The 23,694-nt window shown below is 39.4% G+C and overlaps 2 protein-coding genes across 2 annotated transcripts in view; one reads left to right on the plus strand and one right to left on the minus strand.

The window, feature by feature from the left end:
• Positions 1 to 21,224, plus strand: part of LOC135704989 (LIM/homeobox protein Lhx9-like) — a 67,059-nt gene extending 45,835 nt beyond the window's left edge. The window contains exons 5-6 of the mRNA XM_065226540.1: positions 20,110 to 20,348; positions 20,418 to 21,224. Of these exons, the coding sequence (XP_065082612.1) occupies positions 20,110 to 20,348; positions 20,418 to 20,657 (479 nt within the window). The 3' untranslated portion in view covers positions 20,658 to 21,224. The remainder of the gene's footprint in view (positions 1 to 20,109; positions 20,349 to 20,417) is intronic.
• The window catches only part of LOC135704990 (uncharacterized), a 227,944-nt gene that overhangs the window by 103,685 nt on the left and 100,565 nt on the right, over positions 1 to 23,694 (minus strand). The gene's annotated exons all lie outside the window — the stretch shown is intronic.

A 23,694-nucleotide genomic window follows, 5' to 3' on the forward strand; every position in this document is an offset into this window, starting at 1 on the left:
CGACGTGATTGAAATACCAAGAGTTAAAATTGTAATAAATCTCGCACTGATTGCATCCTGTGGGAATTAAGTTTTTTTTTATTTGTACGCACCATGTAGGTACATACCAACCAACTGCAAAGCGAGATTTTTACCCCTGGAGACCTGCACGCGGGTCCGAGATTGATCGAGCGCAGGCGATTACGGTCATAAATTCGTAACACGTTGCGGTTGAACAACAAACAGCTTTCCCGGGTTTTCACTCCGAGGATGCCCGCGCGGCTCCTAATTAAAGTATCGAGATGAGGGTAATTCACCCCTTCCATGCGGGAGCTGCTGCTGCTGCTACTGTCGGGAAGTGTAACATCACGTAAAAGTTGAAATGCTTTCGAAACGGCTGGCTGGTAAATACGTGATACATACTTTGACGCCAACCTACAGGACGACAGTGGAAGTCATTGATGGCGTTGAGAGGGAATCGGATTTCGACAACACTGCTGAGAACAGAGTTTGTATGGGAAATTTTGAATTGGCTTATCTCCAACAGACTATTGTGTAACTATGCGTATTCATAATAGCTGATTAATAAACCAAGTTTAGGCAGAATTCGTGAAAAAATACAGGGTGTAATTTCTTCCAGAATAACAAGGAGTGACGAAATCTTCAGTAAAGATGATGGGTTTGACATGCTCCATCTTTTGAAGATATGAATTTTGTGATTAGTCCCCCTAAATGTGAGATGGATAATTTTTTTTCCAGGAGGAGTCAATCGCATATCATCAGAGATACTGACATCTGACCCCATGCTATCCGCACATGTATAAGATCATAGAATTCCAAGAGTCCCTGCTTTTGGTGTTCATTGACTACGGAAAACCTTTCAACCAACTCAATCACGAGAATTTGTGGGGAATCCTGAGGTGAAATCAAGCCTCGAATTATTTAAATCGTCAACCTCATCGAAGCGCAGGAGCATCTCAACGACTTTGACTTTGATTTGGCTCGACCGGGGACCAACGGATTTACATCCCTTACAAAGGAAGGCGTGATCAGAGATTTTATGCCTCAGAAAATCCCTACGGCACCATCTGATATTGAACCCAGGCCCATTGGGGTGAGAGTCAATCACGCTTAACACTACACCACCGGCGTCGCTGGATTTGAGAAATAGAAGTATTTTAAATTTCAATCCCATTCCTCACCGTGCAAATGCTGAAATCTGCATAATCAAGACGTTGTTCAAGATGACCGCGAACGACCCAGCATTTTTGGGCCTATTAGCTCAACGGTGCTCTGATACGCATAGTAAGCTCGATGACCCATCCGAATGCTCCTCTGCGGTGGGTCTAATCATCGACATTGACAAGACCAACTTGTTTGATGTCAACCCTTCCAGCTTGACGGTAGCGAAGCATAACGTCGAAAGTTTCCAATATCTTGGCAGCCAGACTGCATCAGACGATGGGACCAAGAGCGACACAAGTTCACGAATCAAAAAGGCTAGGGTACAGGGCAGTCAATAGCTTTAAGAACTTGTATTGATTCCTACTCAATAAATTACTCATCACTCAAAATTCTTGTTTGGTTCATGATATCTGAAATTTCAATAAATTATTTGAGATATGTTTTATATGAAGCACACAGCACACAATTATTTACTCTTGAATTGTTATTCAAGAAGCATCGAATAGATTCATTCATCTTTCCTTGATTTGTTTTCCGTCGATCTTGTTTTCCGTGCTGAGCACCAATGCTACCGACGCCAGGAAGGCAGCTCCCACACCTGGACCCTACCTATCGACCCATCAACTCATGAACCGGGGACCAACGGCTTGACTTTCCTTCCGAAGGAAGGCGTGATCAGAGATGGTATGCCTCAGAACATCCCGACGGCGCCGACTGGGATTGAACCCAGGCCTGCTGAGTGAAAGGTAATCACGCTTACCACTACACCACTTGCGCTGCTTAGATCCATACATGTTTCATGTATTATTATGCCAGCTCAAGGTGCCTTGAGAACCACAAAGGGGGCCAAGGATGGGCCAAATTGAATTTATAAGCCTGGCTTAACTATAAGCTTTTTTCAAGATGAATATAAATTTAATTTTGTTGCTTGGGTATGTGATCTTATGAAATATTTGGAGATCATATCAGATAAGTCAACATACCAACATATTTTAATGATGAAAGCGAAATGAGTAATGTAGTAAAGCTTGAGTCATTAAATATCTGGACACACAATAAAAAGCGTATATATCTCGGAACCATCAATCACCAATCAATCAACCACCAATGAAATATGATGAAGTTCATTTATTGAACTTTAGAGGAAAAATAGCGAAAAAAAATCCGATTTGGTTTTGGTGAAATTTTGAACTTTTCTTCTAAAACCATTCATAATATTTGGGACACTCTGTTTGCTAAACTGAGCGGCCGTTTTGTTCCATCATGTCTTCATCTCTGTCGCATCCCGAGTCACCTTTCCACTCTTCTGCAACTTCTATTTGACAATTGCCCAATATGTCTCATTCGGGCGGAATTGAGGGCAATTGGGTGGATTGATGTACTTTTCGAAGAAATCTACCCCGTTGTCTCGATACCACCGTGGAACTTCTCCGCTGTAGTGCCAGCTTGCCAAATCAGGCCAAAACTTTACAGGTTCATTGTAAGCCCTAATGTACGGAAGAATACGTTTTTTTCAGGCACTCCTGCTTGTACATTTTGAAATACATAGTCTTGTTTGTCACAAAAACCAGGGTTTTTTGCCCAAATATGCAAAAACCTTGCCAGATCATAAGCTTTCCTGCAAATTTATCGGCAAAACGAATTTGAACTGCTTAGGGACATCACCTCGACCAGTGGCTTTATAGAACGTTTGTCCGGGAAGCTGCCCATAATCAATCTTCACGTACATACGTTTCGTCGTCCATGAGGATGCATCCTTCGTACTTTGTAATAACCTCATTGTACAACTTCCGGGCACGTCTTTTGGCCACTAGATTCTGCTTCAGTGTCCTGTTTTGTTGCTTACTGCTTAAAAGCTTTTGAGAATTTCTAAAATTCTTTCAACTTCCCTTAAGTTCCTTGGACTAACCAAAAATACTCTGGTCTTTCAGAACTGCCTCCCTGGCGTTGGTAGCATTGGTGCTCAGCACATTGGTGCTCATATCGTCGGAAAACAAATCAAGGAAAAAAACGTTTTTATTTGCTAGTGCAAAATGTTGTGAATCTGCTTTATGAGAAAATGCCTTTGATGTATAAAATAAATCCTAACTGACCATCTCTGCAGGATTTTTTTTTTTTTAGTTTATGAGAAATCAGACATTTTTGAAAACAAATTTAAGCTACGTACACTTAGTCAAATATCCTCTCTCCTCCCTCGTAGACTATCATATACTTTTTGCAACCCTCTTCTTCCCCGTAGAAAGCATACGTGGTTTATAAACGGTTAATTTTCCTGAGATTCCAAATAGGCTACGCTAATTCTTCAAGATCTTTAAGAATAGACGTTTAAAAAATCTGAGTTTCTCTGAAGCTATTGTAACTACGCTGAAGAGCTAGCCTGAACTTCTCTGGACTTCCCTGAAGATTTAGGAACTTGTCGAATGTCCCCGAAATTATCCTGGAATTTATTGAGCTTTCCTGATGATCATGCAATTTTTCAGTTTTTGGAACATCTCTGAATCATTGGAAGTTTCCGTAGTTCCTCAGAACTTATTCCAACATCTTGCAACTTCTTGAAATTAATGTAACTGCTTGATCTTCCCCAAAGTACTCTAAACTTCTCAAAAGTTAATAAAAAGTTACCCTTTATTCCTCTGAACTTATCGAGAGTTGTCTGAACAGCTCTGAAATTCTCGGAACTTCTTAATAGTGTATGCCAATGTCTGAAGCTAATGGAACTGTCTTGATCTTTGCTAAAGAATTAGTTTTGCATTTTTTTAAGTTATCGAAATAAAAATTTTCGAATTTTCTTTAACTGTTCCCACATTCTCTTGATGTCCTGTTAATTTTCTGATGCTCTCGAACCACGACTGTTGAGGTACTACTTTTAATTTCCTGCGATTTATTTGACGTTAATGGAACTGCCCTGAGGTTTTTTTATTTTCCCTTATGTTCTTAGAACTTTTCTAAAGTTCTCGCATTATCCTACCCGGAAACAGTAATAAAACTGTTTTGCAAATCTTAAAACTTCCCTTAAGTTCCCAGGTCTTGTGTTAAACTCCTTGTATAGGGGAAATGGATGAAATGTCGGCCTAAACTCCCCTTATTTGAACCCATACATAAATTCAGCAACCAACTAAATTTTCAATACTGACCAAAAATATCCATTAGTACCGTCCCAATGACGCGTTCATCTAGATAAAATTGATAAATAGCAGATTTGTAGCGATGGGCGCAATCTTAAATCCATAGGTCAACATTAGAGCCATTTCTCTTATTTCTCAAGTTTTCTAAAATTCTCAACTTACCCTTAAAGGTCTTAGAAGTTTTTTTTAATGTTCCCACACTTTTCCTCAAGTTCTGTGGACTTCTGTGAAGTTGTGTGGACTTCCTTTAAATTCTCTAGACACCGCTGAAATTCTCAGAGCTTCTTAAACGTTCCTGCATCTTCTCTGAAGTCTTAAATTTTCCGAAACTTCTCTGATGTTCCTTAAGTATTGCAGAAGATTTCTAAACTTCCTCATTTTTCCGTTGGTGGATGCAACTTCTCTGAAATTCTCAGAATTTACTTTCAGTCCTCGTAAATTCTATTAGGTTCCTACAATTTTCGTAAAGTTAATGGGACTGCTCTGAAGTTCGATATGCTTCCTTGATGTTTTTGGAACCTTGCATAAGTTTTCACATTTCTTCTGATGATGTTCATGAAACTGCCTTGAAATTAATGGAATTATCCCTGCAGTTTTCAGGACTTCCACGAACTTCTTGGAACTCCTGCAAAGATTCTGAAATTTTTCTGAAGTGCTCTAAACTTCCCTGGACGTCTTGAGGCTTCGCTGAAATTTTCGAAACTTTTTGAAAGTTGCCACTATTTTCCTAAAAAATAACGGAACTGCTCTAACTTTTCAAAAGATTCCTGATATTCTTGGAACTTGTTGCTCTGAAGTTTACTGCTGCAAATTTTACGTAACTTTCCTAAAGAACACTGGAATTCTCTCAATTTATAGGAATTTCTATTAAGTTCCTGCAATTTTCCTGAAGTTTTTGGAACAGGTCGTAGGGCCCTCCTAAATGTTACGAGTTGGTTAAACGTAAATAGATAGGGTAGGCCTTTGGATGCGTTTGGTAACCGTTATTGACAATTTATCAAGCTTAAAAATGTTCCAAGTTGTTGGGCCCTGATATTGAACTCATGACCTTCTACTTGCTGCATGGACATTTATGAATAAAAATAAACTGTTTGTAAATATCTGACATTTTGCAAATGCAGGTGGATTTTTTGATTTTTTTTTTTATCATAAATCACAAATATTGCACGGCTCCATATGTGTGTCATCTTCCAAACCCAAGTTTTCACAGTGTGAAATATAAAGTTTTAGATCACAAATTTTGAGTAATGAAAACACTATTGACACGTAAAATTTTAATCAAATATTATTTAATATCGGGGACCGGGAGAGACCATTAGGACACCCGATTGAAGCGATTTGGACGGGGAGAGTGGGAATGCCAGCTCCTCGTTGCCAACATATCGTTCTGATCAGTTTTAATGTGCTTCTTCTTCGCATTTGCTTATCGCATATTAGCTTATTGCATGCTCTCAACTTGGTGTTCAAGATGCACTTTCACAGTTATTAATTGACAGTTTCGATGCCTGTACCGTTTTTCCATTAGTATAATTGTGTGGCAAGCTGGCAAAAATGAATTAATTAGTCTTCATCTATGTGATTTCTAATCTTCTATTTGATGCTCTCTAGTTTGAAGTGGTTAAGACTAGGGTTCTGATGCATGGTCATTATCGTTGTCATTGCTTAATTTTGTTGCTAAGGGATCCAATTTTCACTGACAAAGGGGCGCGCCTTCGCAAGGGTGTTCCAACACTCCGAAGGGTATTAAGAGCGGGACCTTACAATTAGAGTCGGTTCCTTGCGATAAAGGCAAGGATCGTATTCTATGCACTCGTTTCCTAATGTTTACATACCGTTGGAAAGGGTTACTCACTCAACTTTTTAGTAACATTACCTAGTTACTGTCTTTCGACAGACCGAAGTGTAGCTATATCACATTAAAATTGCTAAACGGTATCATCATCAGGGATCCAAGTTCCTCTTGTGGTATGCTCTTATACTATCAATGTTTATTCAATCTAAAGCTGCACTTCATAAATCTGATTTATTTTTCAGTAATGATCTTTCAGTTAATTTTAAACAAGTGTTTGCACCGGTTTCAACATAGAAAATTAATTTCAACAAATGTGATTCGCTTCAAAGCTTGGACTGAAAAAAAAATAATGAACACATTATTTTAGCACGCCAAGTAGCACTCGTCCAATGACAGGGAGGTGAAATTGAAGCATTTATTTGCGCTACACTTTTCCGCACATTAATATTGCCGAGCATACGCATTTAAAGCGAATAATTGCAGTAGATTTGGAACGACGCCTCTCGAAAGCTAAACAACAAAAGCATACATAAATTTCAGATCGACCCTTAAGCGCTGCATGTGTGTTTAGCTACGTGCATATGCATCGATAAGAACCGCTGGTGGGTACAACTGGTTGGGCTGGTTGTTTGTTTTGTATTTAAATGAGTTCTTCCTGGAATAACATTCCATTGTTGCGGACTGCTTTCCGATACAAATTTGCTTGCTAAAACTTTTAGAGCTCTCATTAGCGGCAGAGGCACAAACACCCAGGTGATTTGCATTGATGAGTTGGTTAAATTTTCATACCTATCGAATATTATCGTTGGCTTTGCATCCACTTGCGCACATCGTTAAAAGAAAACAATTTTTCCATACAATAACTCCCACATTTCTAAATAACATTTCAGAAAATGAACTGCTTTAAGATTTTATGGGAAAGCATATTGCATCGATAGTGAGCAACGCATCGTCGAACGTCTCAAGGATAATGCAATGGCGGAGTCCAAAACATAAAACAAAGGTGTTTTTGAGAGCGCTGCCCGATGTTGATGAATATGAAATGCCTCGCAGGGAGATTTCTTGGTACCTAGGTACCAGTCATTTATTTATTTATTTTTAATGAAGTTATACACGAGTACCTAGCAGGTCGTAACTTTGGCACGATCTCATTTTGCAATCTTCATTTTTTGTTTCATCTTCGGAGCCCTACCCTCCTGGCGCATCATTTTCCATCGTTTTCCCAAAGCATCCAATACCGATGGGGATGTATAGGTTCGATGAGGATAGCACACGGTGTTTCTAGTAGAACAACATTTTCATAAAAAATCAAAACCAGAAATCTTAGGTGGTCCTCTTTCATTTGAGGCTAGTTTGAAAATGTTATATCTGGAGTAATTCTTCCAAAAAAAATTTGGACTTATATATGTTCAAAATTTATTTCGAAAAATATTACAAATTTCTTTAGACGATAGAACATTTCAAAACTAGCTTCATATGAAAAAGGAGAACCTAAGCGATTGTTTGGTGGATGTTTAAGCTTTACTGATTCTGTTAAAAAGGTTTTCTTTCAGAGACACCGTGAGCACACTCTACTGGATCAACTAAATGATCCTGTTACTGGATTCACTTATTTCTGCTATTATGTCATTTCCTTCCTTGCTTATTTGATTTGCTCTCGGGCGGTCTCCCGAGCTGCTGTGGCATGGGATTTCATAAACAAAACACTGAATGCAATCATTCGGTGGGACGGACTGTTCGTTCCAAAGCCCTCCTTTCGTCTGGGGGGAGGGAAATGGATAGACTTGTGCTTTTGACGATCGAAGTGGTACAAGCATGACTAATTATTAGTAACAATAGGTACAGGAGTAAATCATTAGCATAATAAGCATGATTGTTCAGAAGAAGATAAGGCACTCGGAGTAAGTGTTGTCGTGATACTGGAGGAGCGATTACCTGAGCAAATATTTACCTAATAGGTATCTATGTATTTTTTTATACATTATTATCGTGATGTTTAGCCGTAAGCTAGTTCATCACGTGGTATCTATGGAAAAATACGAAGGATAATACATCTTGCCTTTCAGTGAATTTCATAGGTTATGCATATATTTGATGCAATAAATTGTACATAAATACGTCCATAGGTATCTTTTCTATGGAAATGTTTGACATTTCTATGAACATTTGTAACGTGTTCTATGGTCATTGTGCACTAGAGTCAACTCTCCATACCTCGATCTTGAAGTGACCATCGAAATATCAGAACAATATTAGCCTACTAGACCGTTAAAGGTGATTCCTTGTAGAGTCCACAAATGGCCGCCACGTAGGCTAAACATGCACTTCCACCTCGAATTTTCAAAAACTTTCTCGGAAACTAGTGCCCCATTTCACCTGAAATTGCTACTACATGTACATGTTCATATATGCTGCAGCGAAGCAAACGTGGAGTAACAGTTTCATTGTGGTACGCATCGTGGAAGCTGATATTTGTGCACTTAAATTTCCGAAGTGGTAGCGAGACTAAGGATCTAACAGCGAAACACCTTAATACCCTGGACAGACTATGGCTTATATAATGTAATATAGGCTGTCTTGCAATGAGCACTCATGCATAGAATTTCCAGTGAAAACTAGATGTATGAGTGCTCATTGCAAGACAGCCTATATTACATGATATAAGCCATAGTCTGTCCAGGGTATAAGGAACCGAGATAACCATCGACAATGTCAAATGTTCGTTATTTTATAAATTGCTGTTATGGTTCGAGTGACACTTGCCTTTGATAAAAAAAACACGTCTACTGAGGATTCATATTTATGAAAAAATCATATATCAATGAAACAGTCATCGGTCGTCATTGAAAAGCAATGCAACTATGTTCTGTCAATCTAATTGACTTTTATTGGTTCTGTTGTCTTGTGAATTTTAGCTAAAACGGCCTCTTTTCTGATTTTTATCTCTCAATCTATGAAATATACACGAAAACTATGTTGGAACGAAACTTCTAGAACAATATGAGGAACATTATGCCGTACACTACACATTTTTATATCATATGGGTGGAAAATTCGTAGAACAAATACTTTAAAATTCTTCACATTTTAAGATATCTTCGAGCATGAAACTAAGTCAAACTTCAATAAAATCACTTCAAATAGTCAACCTTTGGTTACAAAGTTGATACATAACACATTAAACTTTGCTATGAAAGTTGTTACAGCAGCTTTCGTTGTTTCAGTCTCGAGATACAAATATTGTAAGCCGTAAATTACCTTAAAAGCATAAAATTAACTTGAAGCACCTCTAAATCATCACCGATTTTGCTGAAAATTTGCACAGAAGTTCAAATTAACATGACGAACAGTAATCACGGTTGACCCGTTACATTCCGAACATTTCGTTTAACATGAACAGGTCTAATCGACATATCCGGAGTGATTTGAGATTTGGGGGTAATTGCATTTGTAAACAAACACGTCAATCGCCGATTTCTCGCGAAGGAAAGCTTAATTTTGAAGTCTAATAACTCTACGAGCTAGAGGAATTATTCCTCTATCATTTGGCATACCTTGTTTAGAGTCGACTATTTACAATTTTTTTCAAGATTTCGGACACAGACACAGACGTTGTTGAAGTGCTTAAGGTCGTTGTGCACTATGTTATCTCGGTGATTCTAAGCCCATTTATGGCATTTTAGTGACATATGCCATGGTGATTATAGGCCATTTTTCACGTATATAAGGTTGTTTTAGTGGTTCTAAGCAATGTTGGGTTTTCTAAATGCAGTTTTTGACGTTTTTAAAGTGTTATTACCGTTTCAAAGCTATTTTAGCATTTGAAGGCCATTTTTACCGTTGTAAGGTTAATTTTGTCGATACTAAATTGTGTTGGCGCATCTGAAGCCATTTTTGATACTTTCAAGGACATTTTGACTTTCTTAAAGTTATTTTGGAAGTTATGGCCATTTAAAGCAATTTTTGTGTTATGGGGCTATTTGGGCCCTACATGTTGTCCTCTGCTGTCCGAAGAAGTCGTCTCCACTCTACTCGATCCATGACCACACTTCGCCAGTTCAGAAAACTTTAAAAATTTGGGAGTCCCATGAACGTCAGGAAAATTTTGGAATTTACAATGAAGTTCCAAGAACTTCAGCAAAAGTTTGAAAACTTCTAGAATTAAGGCCAAGTTTGAAGATTTTTCAGGGCAGTTAGATAGATTTCAGGATAATTTCTAAAAATCCAATGGTGATCAAAGAGCTTGTTAACGCACATTTGGGTGTCTGTTTGGGTCGGTGCCTTGTAATGGTCAAGTTGGGATGATTACTATTGAAGACACGGGAATGATTGATCGGACTTCCACAGAATTTCTCTTATGGAGCACAAACACGAAGATTTATTGAACACGGAACACAGTGATTCTACTTGTTGTCAGGCACGTTTACTAATCATAACGGAATGGTTACAGAACGGATAGATTTATAGTTATAGCTTCTATAGTCTCCCGAGACTGTCTATTTTGGCGCGAGAGCATGAGCGTGAGCATGAGCATAATTGACCGCCCACGGTTGCTACTCTGTTATTGCCAGACCAGCTGTAATTACACAGAGAACCAATAGACGATGGTTGGGACTAGCAATCATCCTCAATGTGTAAAAACTGGTGATCTCAAACTAGGCAATACCAGCGCCGGCCGTGCCCAAACACAGGTCAAGAAAGGAAGGGGTAGGAATGTGATGACGTGACACTCGCTTTGATGGAAGCCGAGAACACCTCTGCACTTCCACGAGGAATCACTGGGATATTGGGTAATAGGGTTGGGTTTGCAGCAGGGTTAGTTTTGGTAAACGATAAGCTGAATTGATGTCCTAACAATCATATAACGCGAAGGAGCTTGGGATTGAACCCACGGTCTTCTGATCAGTAAGCAAAAACGTTTGCCACTAGGCAGACGAGCTCCTTTTTTTATCATCGAGTTGCTGTTATTACCATGTAGTCATGTTAACAAATAAAACGATTGACGAATCTTGAATGTGGATGGGCTTGAGATTAGACTCATAATGTTCTGCTCAGTAAGCAAAACCGGTTGCTCTAAGGCCACCGAGCCCCTCATATCACATTATAGCGTTACTCAAGTTTTTTATGACTATTCAGACCCGGCACCGACGACAACGAAAAGTTTTACGAAATACACGATAAACAAGCGATCTAACCATACATTTTTAATATGAAAGGATATGGGACCGCGTTTTTCTGCTCAGTAAGCAAGCCACTGCAACCGACGATCTTTGAAATCCTTAAACTAAAAGCTATGAAAGAGGCCTTCATTAAGATCCATTTTCACGCGACGTTAAATGTTTCGATTTTCTCTTTACGCATGGTTTAGGTAATCATAACAAGCTATGACCGACGTGACGATTGTTTAAGACCTGGTTGAACAAGCTATTCAAATGAAATTACGTTATCGAATTTTACTTGGCATGTAATGAACAACAGATATACGCGATAATTCATATTTTCAGCGGTTGGTGGTTAATTTTAAATATACTAACGGTACTCCTACGACTACGACGGTGATTACGACAGCAACTACGACAGCGACTACGACAACGACAACAGCAAATTTGTAACTTACCATTTGTCTAGGATAAACACCTTTGCCCGGCACCTCCACTGGTTCTTCATGTCTGCTATCTGTCACTGTTTGCAAAATATCTAATAGCAATTACCTTCCAATACCAATACTTCCTGTATTGCCATGGTCATCTGGGAGGAGGGTCGCATCTAGTGCTTTCCCCAGGAACCGTTCACGGCCACCAGCTACTGCCCGTCCAGTCTTGGGCGTATCCAGCGAGGCATCCTTCAGATTACTTACAATCTCCGACACTCAATGCAAATCGCAGGCACACTTAAGCTAGTTAAAAAAAACACACCCGTGCAAAGAAACGGATCAAATAAACGTCACTCTCGCGAAAGCACACCCGTCGTTGTCGAACGGCAAAAAAAAGAAATCGGTGGGCAATTTTGTGATACGGATTTCCAAAATCAAACGGGAATGCACGAATTTCACCACATTCAACTGCGAAACACGTTCGGAAGCACTTATGGTACACTTTCGTTCGAAAACACTTAATTTTTTCAAAAATAGTTGCGAGTGAACCAGCATCATCACCGCGTAAACAAACTAAAATTAAAATTATCACTCGCGATGCCACAAATTTCTGGACCGGGAGAAAAAATCAAACAACGCAGATAGCGTCAAATCTTTTGTTGCTTGCAAACATGATGAATCATGTTTTCTTTCTCGATTCTAAAACTTCTCGGAAAGCGAGAAAACCACCACTCACACACGTATAACCGTCCGGGAGGCAGAGTGCCAGCGCTAATCCGGCAAATGCAGCCGAAAACTATGAAAGCTAATGCACGCACAAAACAGAGAAGAAACTTAATACACAACCGTATCCAAAGGCGTTCGAAACTCGACCGACTGTCTATTTTGGCGCGAGAGCCGATTTAGTGCTGAACATTATTAAAATGGCTCATATGTAACCCACTGAAAATGAGAATGAAAAGAATGGGTCTGGAAAAAAAACACTAGTGAAATTTAGTTCAAACTGATTTATTTCATAGAAAGGGTTAACTTAACTCTTCAAACTGAGCTTAGAGAATTTTGGCATACGGTCCGTGGTCCACCGCACAGCTTAGTCATGATATTGGACGGTTGCGACATCGATTTTCCGGATGCAGCTTTTTATCCTGTTGCTGAGTTGCTTGGTGTCCTTGACCTTCCAATTATCGTTGTATACCATGGAGCTCATTAGACCGAAAAAAATCCTCGATATGACGGCACTACGGCAGATTTGTCGGATTCCGGTCTATTGGCACATATGGTATATTTTGGCTTTCCGTCGTACTTCCGGGTCATCCAGCGGCACGGTTTGGATTTGGTCGTCAGTGTACTCTGGGGATCTGGTTTTCTTTCTACACACTATTCCCTCCTTCCTTAGAGTCTTGCAGATGTGTGACTTCGAACAACGGCACTTTCTGGCCTCTTCCCGTTGACTTACCGAATCCTTGTTGTTGAACATGTTGGATGGCCGGTACCTCTCTTCCGAGCTACTGCCATGGATGCAAGGATACAGTGGATACCAGAACATGTTCTCACTTAAAATCGTCATCCGTGTAATTTTTTTTCCACGATCTTCGTTCGCTTGAAAGAATTGTACAATGCGAGAGTGCAGTTCTTCCTGTTTCGACGGTATGCTGAACACGACTGAACATGTTAGAGCGAATTAAAGTGTGTGACAATTTTCTGGGTGGTGTAAGGATTTATTCACCTAAGGTGACATTTCTCTGCGAATGTTCCATTCGAAAGGTATTGGATTGGCATTGGTATTGGTATTTATTTAATTCAAGAATCTGTTCAAAACGAAAAAGTTTCATAAATTACTGACAGCGTCGGAGGAGTTTGAAGAACTTAAGAAAACTTTCGAAAACTTCACGGAGATTCTGATAACGCTGCGAAGTTTAAAGATCTTTAGGGCAGTTTTATTAACTTCAGACTGATTCTGAGACATCATCAGAAGAGTAGTGAGAACTTCTGGAAAGATTAATCTAATCTTATCTAATCTAACACCAACACAGCCAGTTCTTGAAAGCATCGTGGAAAATGATGGATATACCTCCATATTTTTTTTTTTTGTCTATTTGATATATGTTTCACATCGAAGATGCGTCAGCATTTAAGGGGCAAGATGATTCAGAAAACATCGGGCCTGTTTTAATCGAAGATTTAAACACGATGCTTCAGAATCCAATAAATGGATGAAACGTGGACATCTCGTACCGTACGTTCCGATTTTGGTAATTATAATATTGGTTGGTCGTTGGAAGCATCAAAGCTAGAAGGTTAAGTGATGCTCCATTTTCTTCTGACGGTTGGGACATGAGCACTAACTCTTGTCCTAGCCTTTTCTGGCTTATGGCTATAGCGCCATTACTCGCTTTCTGAAAAGAGAAGAGGGAAAGGAAAAGGAGAAGGACAAAGGGAAAAGGATTATGAAAATTTTATGAACACAAACAATATTTTTGATTTGAAATATACAATATAGAAATGCATAACGGCGGTGATCACTACCCGAGTCTTGTCACTATTATCAAGTTATAAAAAGTAACAAGCACTAAAATGTAATCCTTTGATAACTGGAAAATCCTGATTCCATAGTTTGAAGTTGTCAAGACTAGGGTTCGGTGGTAGATCTTATACCAGTAACGTTGTGGTGATAAAAAAAAATTACAAAATGGAACGAACTCACCAAGTTTAACCAATTGAACCTGAAGGCTGACTGACATGTGTTGATGTAGAAGTCCAAATTGTAGACGAAGCTTGCAGAAGATCAACAGGAACTAGTCCGGTTTATGGTAGTTGCGGGGAATGTCTTCCGTCGATTTGAGATAAACAAATGTTCGGATGTATGCAGTCGATTTTTGATGTGCGTTGGTAAGCCTTTCCGTGGCCAAAAGTCAGATTCAACGCTGCGACTCAACGAATGATGAAACTAATGATGGGACGAATGATGGGACACATCGTGGAGGTTCTACTTGGGTTCGGAACAGCTTCTCAGTGGCAAATAATAGGGACTGAGGAACTAGAAATTGTCTCCTGTGCCTGGTTTTGGCCAGATCAGCTACCGATTATAGATTTAAAAAAAAAACTCCACGGAAAAAACCGCGAGAACTTCTGGAAAGATTAGAGTACTTTGAGAGGGTTCACAAAAATTGTAGGAAGAAGTTTCGAGGAATGAATGAAAATACCGAGGATTTCGGGAAAGTTTCATGAACAAGATAATAACGAAAATTCTGTAACATGTTGGCCATATCAGCTTGAACTTCAAGGCGTACCCAACTAACAATTTTCACAACGTAAACGCTTTACTCATTTCATTTATACAGCCTCAAGTTGTATTCAAACGTTGTACGAAAAGAGGAAATCTTTACTCAACCTCTATACAAGCAAATCTGGCGAACTTAGTAGTCAGCTACTTATGGCTGTTGTGACGGTTGGGACAAGCTCTTATTGCATATACATTAACGCTTCTGTACAGCTGTTATCCTGCTGTTTAGTTGTGTGTCAACTTGAAAGGCGCTTATTCAACCTTTTCCCGGTTATCCAATAATCACTACACAATTTTCTCTTGAAGCCGGGTTAAATACTGTTTACGCTTTTTTATGGAGGAATTTATTGAGTTTACTTTGCTGTGAATCAAATTAATCGAAATAAGTAGCAAGTCATCACCAAATTATTTACTCTGCACCGGACCTGGAATCGAACTCGAGACGATCGCATTGGCAAACCTTGACACTACCAACTATCCTACGCCAACACTTTGAACCCACTAACAATTTTCGCAATGTAAACGCTTTACTCATTTCATTTATACAGCCTCAAGCTGTATTCAAATGTTATACGATATGAGGAAACCTTTACTCTACCTCTATACAAGCAAATCTGGCGAACTTAGTCAGCTATGGCTGTTGTGACGGTTCGGACAAGCTCTTATTGCATATCTATTTACGCTTCTATACAGCTGTTATCCTGCTGTTAAGTTGTGTGTGAAAATTGAAAAGCGCTTACTCAACCTTTACCCGATTATCCAATAATCACTACACAGTTTTCTTTTGACGCCAGGTTAAATATTGTTTACGCTCTTTTTTTTTTGTTGGAGAGATTTATCAAGTTTATTTTATTCGAATCAAATTAATCGAAATTAGTTATAAACACGCCACCAAATGATTTACACTGTACCGGAACCTGGAATCGAACTCGAAACGACCGCATTGGCGAACCTTGATACTACCAACTTCGCTACGCCAACACATTGAACTGACGTAAACAAAAACACATGTCCTTCTACAACTAGATCGCTGAGTAGAGGCTTTATAATAGTGCATATGAATCACTTTTCTCGACTAGTTAATTCCGCTTTGAAAAGAGTAAAAGCTGTAACACGTCTAAAAATAAACCTAGTTGACTGTAAAATAGCTTTCAAAGTAGCGCTAACACAGTTAGTTGAGTACAGGTTGTTTAGTTGTTGAAAAAGCACTTTTGATGTTTATGTTATTCAGCAAGAGTGGTTGGTTGTGTAGAAGCCATCAAATAAGTAATATATTGCCTTTATTAGCTTTGTTTTGCAGCTAAAGTTGCAAGTTGATGAAAATTTGTATAGAAGTGACATTAGCGTTTATTGGCTGCTGTTACTAAGTGCTACTGACAAATTGAATAATGTTTGTGAAAATGTTGAGTAATCGCTCTCCAAAACTATTTTGCTAGCTTCTGTTTGTAGCTGTATCTGCAGCTTTGTTTCAGCTACTTTACAGCACAACGCTGAAAAAGTTGGCTTACAAAGCTTAAAATGTTAGTTGGGAACTGCTGTAAACAAATCAATATGCCGTTTTACAACAAAATCGCTGAGTAGACGCTTTATAATAGTGCACATAAATCACTTTTCTCGACTAGTTACTTCAGCTTTGTAAAGGAGCAGAGTAAAAGCTGTAAAACTGCACACGTCTAAAAATAAACCTAGTTGACTGTGAAAATGCTTCCGAAGTAGCTCTAACACAGTTTATTAGCTGAGTACAGGTTGTTTAGTTGTTGAAAAAGCACTTTTGATGTTTATTTTATTCAGCAAGAGTGGTTGGTTGTGTAGAAGCCATCAAATGAGTAATATATTCACTTGATTAGCTTTGTTTTGCAGTAACAAGTTGAAAGTTGATTAGTATGTGTATAAAAGAGACATAAGCGTTTTTTGTTATTTTGTTGTTATTCAGTGTGACTGACAAATTGAATAATGGTTGTGAAAATGTTGAGTAAACGCTCTCCAAAATTATTTTGCTAGCTTCTGCTTGTAGCTGTATCTGCAGCTTCTTTTCAGCTACTTTACAGCAAAACGCTGGAAAAGTTGGCTTATAAAGCTGAAAATGTTAGTTGGGTAGCCATCAGCTTCAAGCAAACTGCAGTAACTTTTATGAAGTTCTATGACTTCAGGGATATCCAGAAAACTTCAGAGATGTCAAAAAATCATCTGAGGAGAAGTCTGCAGAGCTGTAGGAGAATTATGGAAAATTTCAAGAAAGCTAGGTCTAGAGATCTCCAGGAAAGCTCAGATCGACTCAGAACTTAAGATCAACTTTCAGGGAAGTTTTAAAATGTGTCGTTATTGGGAGAAGATAATAAGTAGTACTAAGATAGGGTAAATGTCGGCTTCGGCACCCATTGACTGTTTTCGGCAATCAAAATTTAAACGTTAATTTCACTATGTTTTACCATCAACACACTTCCCTGAATGTATCCAAATGATTCTTTAGTCTTTCAGCTTCAATCTGATTATATTTGTAGGACCGAGTAATCCTTTTATGCCAGATTTTTCTTCAAATGAAGCATACGTAATACAAAATGGGGCTGATTTCGAGTTGCCGATAATAGAACAGCTGGTTAACACGCAGTTCTAATGGGAAGGTTGCCGAAGAAAAAGAGGCTGCCGACAATAGTCACACTCACCTGAGAAGTTTAGAGCGTTGTAAAAACGCTTTCAAACAGTTTTGAAGAATTCTGTCGATTGGAATGGATAGAGAAGCAAGCAGCAGATGAATTGAAACAAACAGACACGTCATATATGTGCGTGACGCTGTGAAAATGCTAATAGAAGTGCGGACGCTGCTTAGATTGACGAGAATACGTAAATTCCCCTATGTAATTGTAAAATACCATAAATTCAGCCGTCTCCGGTACGGTAAACACTCCTTAACTGACTAAGCTATCGGCATGCTTTAGCTGTTCATGAGGTGTAGCACTACCTCGGCGTAAGGAACCAGGGGTTGAAAACGTTGACGTTTTTTTGCTACATTCACTTCGTTGTCATGCGCGACAGTCTGTTTGTATTCATACACTCATGCTCTACCGTTGTCTTTCTCATATAACACAAACGGTAGAACAACATTCGAGTAAAAAGAAATTTATCAAATAACTATCATATGACATGTGCGATTTCGTTCTAATTCCTCAATTTGGTGTAAATTAACACATTTCTGATCAGAAATGTTATTACTACACTCAAAAAATTCCACACGTTTGATCGAAGTGTTTAAACACTTGATTTTTTAAATGCACAATCACATTTACTTTAAGTGTATTTCACTTTGGTTCAATGTGTTATACACGTTAATTTATAGTGTTTCAAACTTTGAAATGTTCAAAATCTTTTACTATCTATTCAAGTGTATTGCACATTGATTCACACTACTGTTCAAAACAGATGGATTTAAATGCATTTCAATGCCATGTAAATTGCTTGCTCAGAAAGGTAAACATCGAAAACAAGACTTGTGACATTATCCTATCAACCCGCCTCATAGCAATCGAGGCGATTCATAGCATAAGATTCACACATTAAATGGATGTGTTTCACAATAAGCACAAAATTAAGTGTGAGACACATGATGATGACGTGGGGATTTTTTTGAGTGTAGGATATCGTTGCTTGATATTTTCAAAATTCACACAAGCACAACTTCACCAGCTCTTATTATGAGAAAAACTAAAATATATACATTCGTAACGGCCTTCGGCGACAGTGTCGTATGACATTGTAGTTTGGTAGAATACTATGATAGCTTGTTTTGCAAGTGTCGGAGGTAAAGACAGCCGATTATTACAGAAAACGCGTCGACTACGGTGATCGCTTATAAGACTGTGAGGAACCCATTACAGCCATAAGCACAATGAAGACAACCAGCTACAATCGACAGTAATGCAATAAATTCTTTGCTCTCTATTTAAGCAACTGCTGTGAATCAAATTCAGTGATATTGTGTTGGAGTGTTCGACTGTGAGGTTTTACAATAAACAGTTTCGGCTTGGCAGTCTGGCAATCACTCAATCAGAACAAATTAATTTTGTAATTTGTCCCTACGTTTCGGCTCTGCAAATTCAGTGAGACTATAGGAAAACTGATTTAAGGGGGGTTTGCCGAAATGAACTGAATATTCCGAAGTGGTGCCACACCCTAGCGATTGAAACGACGAGCGATTTATTTCATTTTAATAATCATTACCCGAACCTCATCAACTATATCATCATCGTTCAGATACCGACCCACTGACGAAGGCGCGACGTGAATTTCCCTTCGATTCGCGAATATGGGAGTTTCCTTTTTCCCTGTCCGTCCTGCTGACAGCCAGCGCATGCAAAAATGCTAATGATTTCTTCGGGGCCAACGTGGTCAATCAAGATGTTCCTACGTCCTCCAGCCAGTGTTGCGGACTCGTACGGGAACCACCCACCCCGAGGCTGCGACATCACGATCAGTGTGAACGATAGGATGCTCATTCCCGTTTATTTATTTGCCCGCCGACCGACCGCCATCGCCGTGCTGTTGATCGGTTTCCGATCAGCGCAAGTGAGGAGAAAAGGGTTGATTTAAACAAGCGCGCTCGGTTCAACTAGCTATATAGAGGTAGGGCTGATGACTGCCGCTCCGAGGCAGCGCGAGCGCCCTGGGGTTACAATTAATTTAATTTGCCATGATAGTGGGTTGTACAAATGAAATTAGTGCAGCAAAAGGTGAATTTAATTACGTCTCAGTGTTTGCAATAAGTACAACGCGCAGGTATGGAGAAAATTAAAATGCTACCGGTACTAATGGTGCATCCACACGGGGGAACTGCATTGTTAGAGAGAGTGGGGAAAAGGGAATTCTGTAACTTAATTTGTTGAACGCAAATTAGGCGATGTAATGTGCGTGTATGCAAAGCGGTATCCAACGATGGGAAGTTTTGATTGGATGATTGCAATTTTTGCCTTGCTAAATTAGAGTCAAGCAAATGCGGTTCATTAAAGGTGATGAACACGTAATTTGCGTTTAGCAGCGTCAATGCAGCCATGTGTGTAATTTGCAATTTGTATTGGTATTCGTTAGGAGGAATGATTTGGTTCGAAATTAATGATAAGCTTTACACAAAATTAATATTTTTTTTATTCGATTTTTACAGACCTACTGCACAAGGAAATGAGCGTAAGCAGCCTGGATCTCTCCTCGTACGATGGAAGTCAATCGCCTGGATCCGGTGGAACTCTTACACCAAACTGCCGAACCAAACGGATGCGTACGTCGTTCAAGCACCACCAGCTCCGGACGATGAAATCCTACTTCGCTATCAACCAAAACCCTGACGCCAAGGATCTGAAGCAACTGGCCCAGAAGACGGGCCTTTCCAAGAGGGTACTTCAAGTGAGTGATGCCTTTCTCCGTGGAATTAGTCCATGACTCATATAAACCGTCTACTTATACGCCCACCAGGTCTGGTTCCAGAACGCCCGCGCCAAGTGGCGTCGAAACGTGATGCGCCAGGATGGCGGTCTCATGAATCCGGGTCAACCACTGGGCGGCCTTCCATCGATTACGACCGCCAGCCTGCATCATCATCACCATCACCTCACCAGTGCCAATCCGAGCAATAACAACAGCAGCGACGGAGACATGTCCTCCAGCCAAGCTTTGGAAGAGATGCACAATATGACCTTTGCCGAGCTGTACTGACACAATCTGATGATCAAGAATATGATTTTGTCGAATGTGATCAAACTGTCGCAAAATCAAGCTCCACCTCAACCACAACCACCATCATCGGAGCAGCAGCAACAGGATCATCAACCTTCTCTGATGATTCCAATGCAGGCAGAACCGAATCTAGATCCGAACGCCAACCCAACCGATTCCGGTATCAGTGATAATTGCAGTGGAAAACTGACGCCCAGTTGGAGCAATATCTACACCGAAACTAATCATTAGGGAGTTGTATAATAAAACCAAGCAAGATGCAGAAAATGAGAGTAGAAAAAAAACAGGCTAGGGGTGTGCAATAGAATTAACAGGTGATTAACATCGACGCTAATTACATGCTAGTTTTCACGTCTAGTTAACGACAAGTGTGTATCGGAGACACAAATCAGGACGTAGTGAGCGACAAAATGTCTGCTAGTCACGCGAGATCCGTTACAATGTAGTTCACACAGTCACGGTTTAGCGGTACGTACCGAGTATGTAGGATACCTTTGGCAGGGTGCAGTTCAAATGGAATGCATCAGCAAATGTAGAGTAGTTTGAGAGGGCATTGCCGTTTGGACTTGTGGTTTATGATTTTGTAAAAGCTGTCTTAATTCAAATTTTCTACAATAACAATTGTGTTAACTGGACCTTAGGTGCACCATTTTCAGCGATGTAATTTATATGGAGAAACATAAATTTGACAATCTTTGAAATTAATTTATTTATCTTTGGTATAAACAAATTTTCAGAAGCAAATTATTGCCAACAAAAGTTATTAAATCAACGAATAACTTATTGATCAAGTGGAAAGTCTCATTTGAATTGACTTGAAAAATCAAATAAAAATATATTTCAAGCATTTCATTCAAAGAAAATTTGTTATAAATATTAATTATTGCTTGTCCAATAATTCAGAATAAGAGCTCCAAACTTATTTGATATATGATTACTGTATTTTGCAGAAGAGATTCCCGAATAATCTTTACAACTCGGGGCTGGGGCCAGATTAGCAGGCTTGATGGAGCCTCACTCGCGAGTTTGAAATGAGCTGAGCGTAGCATTTTTCTGAGGAGTAGAATGCCTACTGCCAAATCATTCCCCTGAGCTTCTGAGCTTGTGAGCGAAGGGGGATAAAATGAGAGTGAGGTTTGCTGCCATTGGCGTTGACGGCGACTCTGTAGCTCTTTACTCCTATGAGAAAATCCATAAGTAAACGTCAGACTGTGCGTGAAACATGGCGGACTTTGTACTATCCTTTCACTCCACTGAAAATTCCCATAAGAAAGTGTCTAAATTTGCTGGAAGAGCAAATTTTTCGACAGTGCCGTCAACGCCAATTCATGTTCATGTTTTCTATCACACGCTCTTACTCTCATTCTGGGTGAACTCTGAGCTGCTTGCGTCGAACAAAAAAGTCATCCGGAGTCAAATCATCCTCTCGCTGAAGTTCACTCTCCCTATCTCTTGAGGAGTTTTTGTTTACTTCTTCCATATTCCTGCCGCCACTCACTCGAGGTGAGGGCTGGCTAAACTCGCAGGACAAGAGTGTTTTAAAACCTCCAGTGAGTTTGAGAAGTTTCAGCAAGCCTGCAGATTAGATCTAGATTGTCAAGGGTATTGATGGTGGCTTGCAAGAACCACTTTAAAAAGTTGAAACCAATTGATCACTTTCCTACTCATTAATCCAAGCCTCTACAGTTCAGTATTGTTTAACTACGGAGCTGTTCATAAATTAATATTAGCTATGCGCAAAAATATCATTTAACATGTGCTCTTCTTATAAAAGCTAAGTACCAAAATGTATCACACTTAGTTAGTTAGTTTTTTCTACAGAGTTCGGCTGTGCAAATTTCGGCAAAAATAAGTTTCACTGAGATCTCAGCAAAAGTGGCATCAAATTTTGATTGCTGAGTCTCGGATAATGCTTAGCTGAATCTTAGCAAACAAATGAAATGTTTGCTGGGATCTCAGTAAAACTTTTTTTGCTGAGATTTCCACAGCCGAGCTCGGTAGAAAAAAACTAAGTGTGTATAAGGGAATTTTTAAACACCCATCCAGATTACTATGCGCTCATATCAGCAAAATTGCACTGCAAACACACAACATGTCTTCATCCAGATTCTATTTACAACTTTAAATGTGGAATGAAAATACTAATATTCAGAAACAGTTGTTTGGAAAAAAGTATGAGGTTGTATCCAAAACACGACCGTAGATTTGACGTAGGATTACGTGCTCGGTATAAGCTTTCGGCGACTGTGTTTGGGAAACAATTTTTTTCCATCACGGAAACGCCCCGTTTTCTGATGACAAAATTACGCATTTTCGCACGGAATTTGTGGTTTACTCAATAGATAATAAAAAAAAATCAAAAACTGAGTGGAGGAATTTCTCGCTAAAATTTTCCAATTGTGAGATATTCGCGATTAATCCTATAGATTCGAGATTTTTTGCAAGGTCATGTGGTATTCAGTCATTGCGAGAATTTTTATGCGACTCACGAAGAGCTACTGAATCTGATCGGTAGCGGTGTGGCTTCGTCCTACTTCTTCGGCGAATAGACGCTCATGTGGGCTGCAGCTCGCTGCTTGCGATAAGCCTTTCGTTATGTACAGGAGAACAATGTTCAACGCCATGTGCCGAAAGCACTGCTACTGATGATGACGACCGACCGGACACCACCACACACGGTGATTGAATAAGCACCGTTCGGTGAGACCGGATGGAATTCGATTTTGAAATCTGTGTTAGGGAAAGTGCTTTTTGCAGGCAATCGGTGGTAATTTTGTTCACCATTGCAACAGTTGGACATTTGTGTAATTTTTAATACTGATCTATTGAAAATTGATAAAAAGCTCATTTTAGAAAATTTGTTAAAAAAATCTAATCGATTGGCTTGTTTAGAATTAAAATCCATCCGCTATTGACAGAGTTAGAGCACCCGCACCAATGCGTTGCTAAAGCTATTTTAGCAACCTTCACCATAACGCAGTAACTGCACTGGGGGTTGCTATTCAAGTGCGGGAAA

Source organism: Ochlerotatus camptorhynchus, unplaced genomic scaffold (genome assembly GCF_037179485.1).
Source record: "Ochlerotatus camptorhynchus isolate MF236.1 unplaced genomic scaffold, CSIRO-AGI_Acam_v1.1 ptg000255l, whole genome shotgun sequence".
In the NCBI taxonomy this organism is placed as follows: Eukaryota; Metazoa; Arthropoda; class Insecta; order Diptera; family Culicidae; genus Ochlerotatus; species Ochlerotatus camptorhynchus.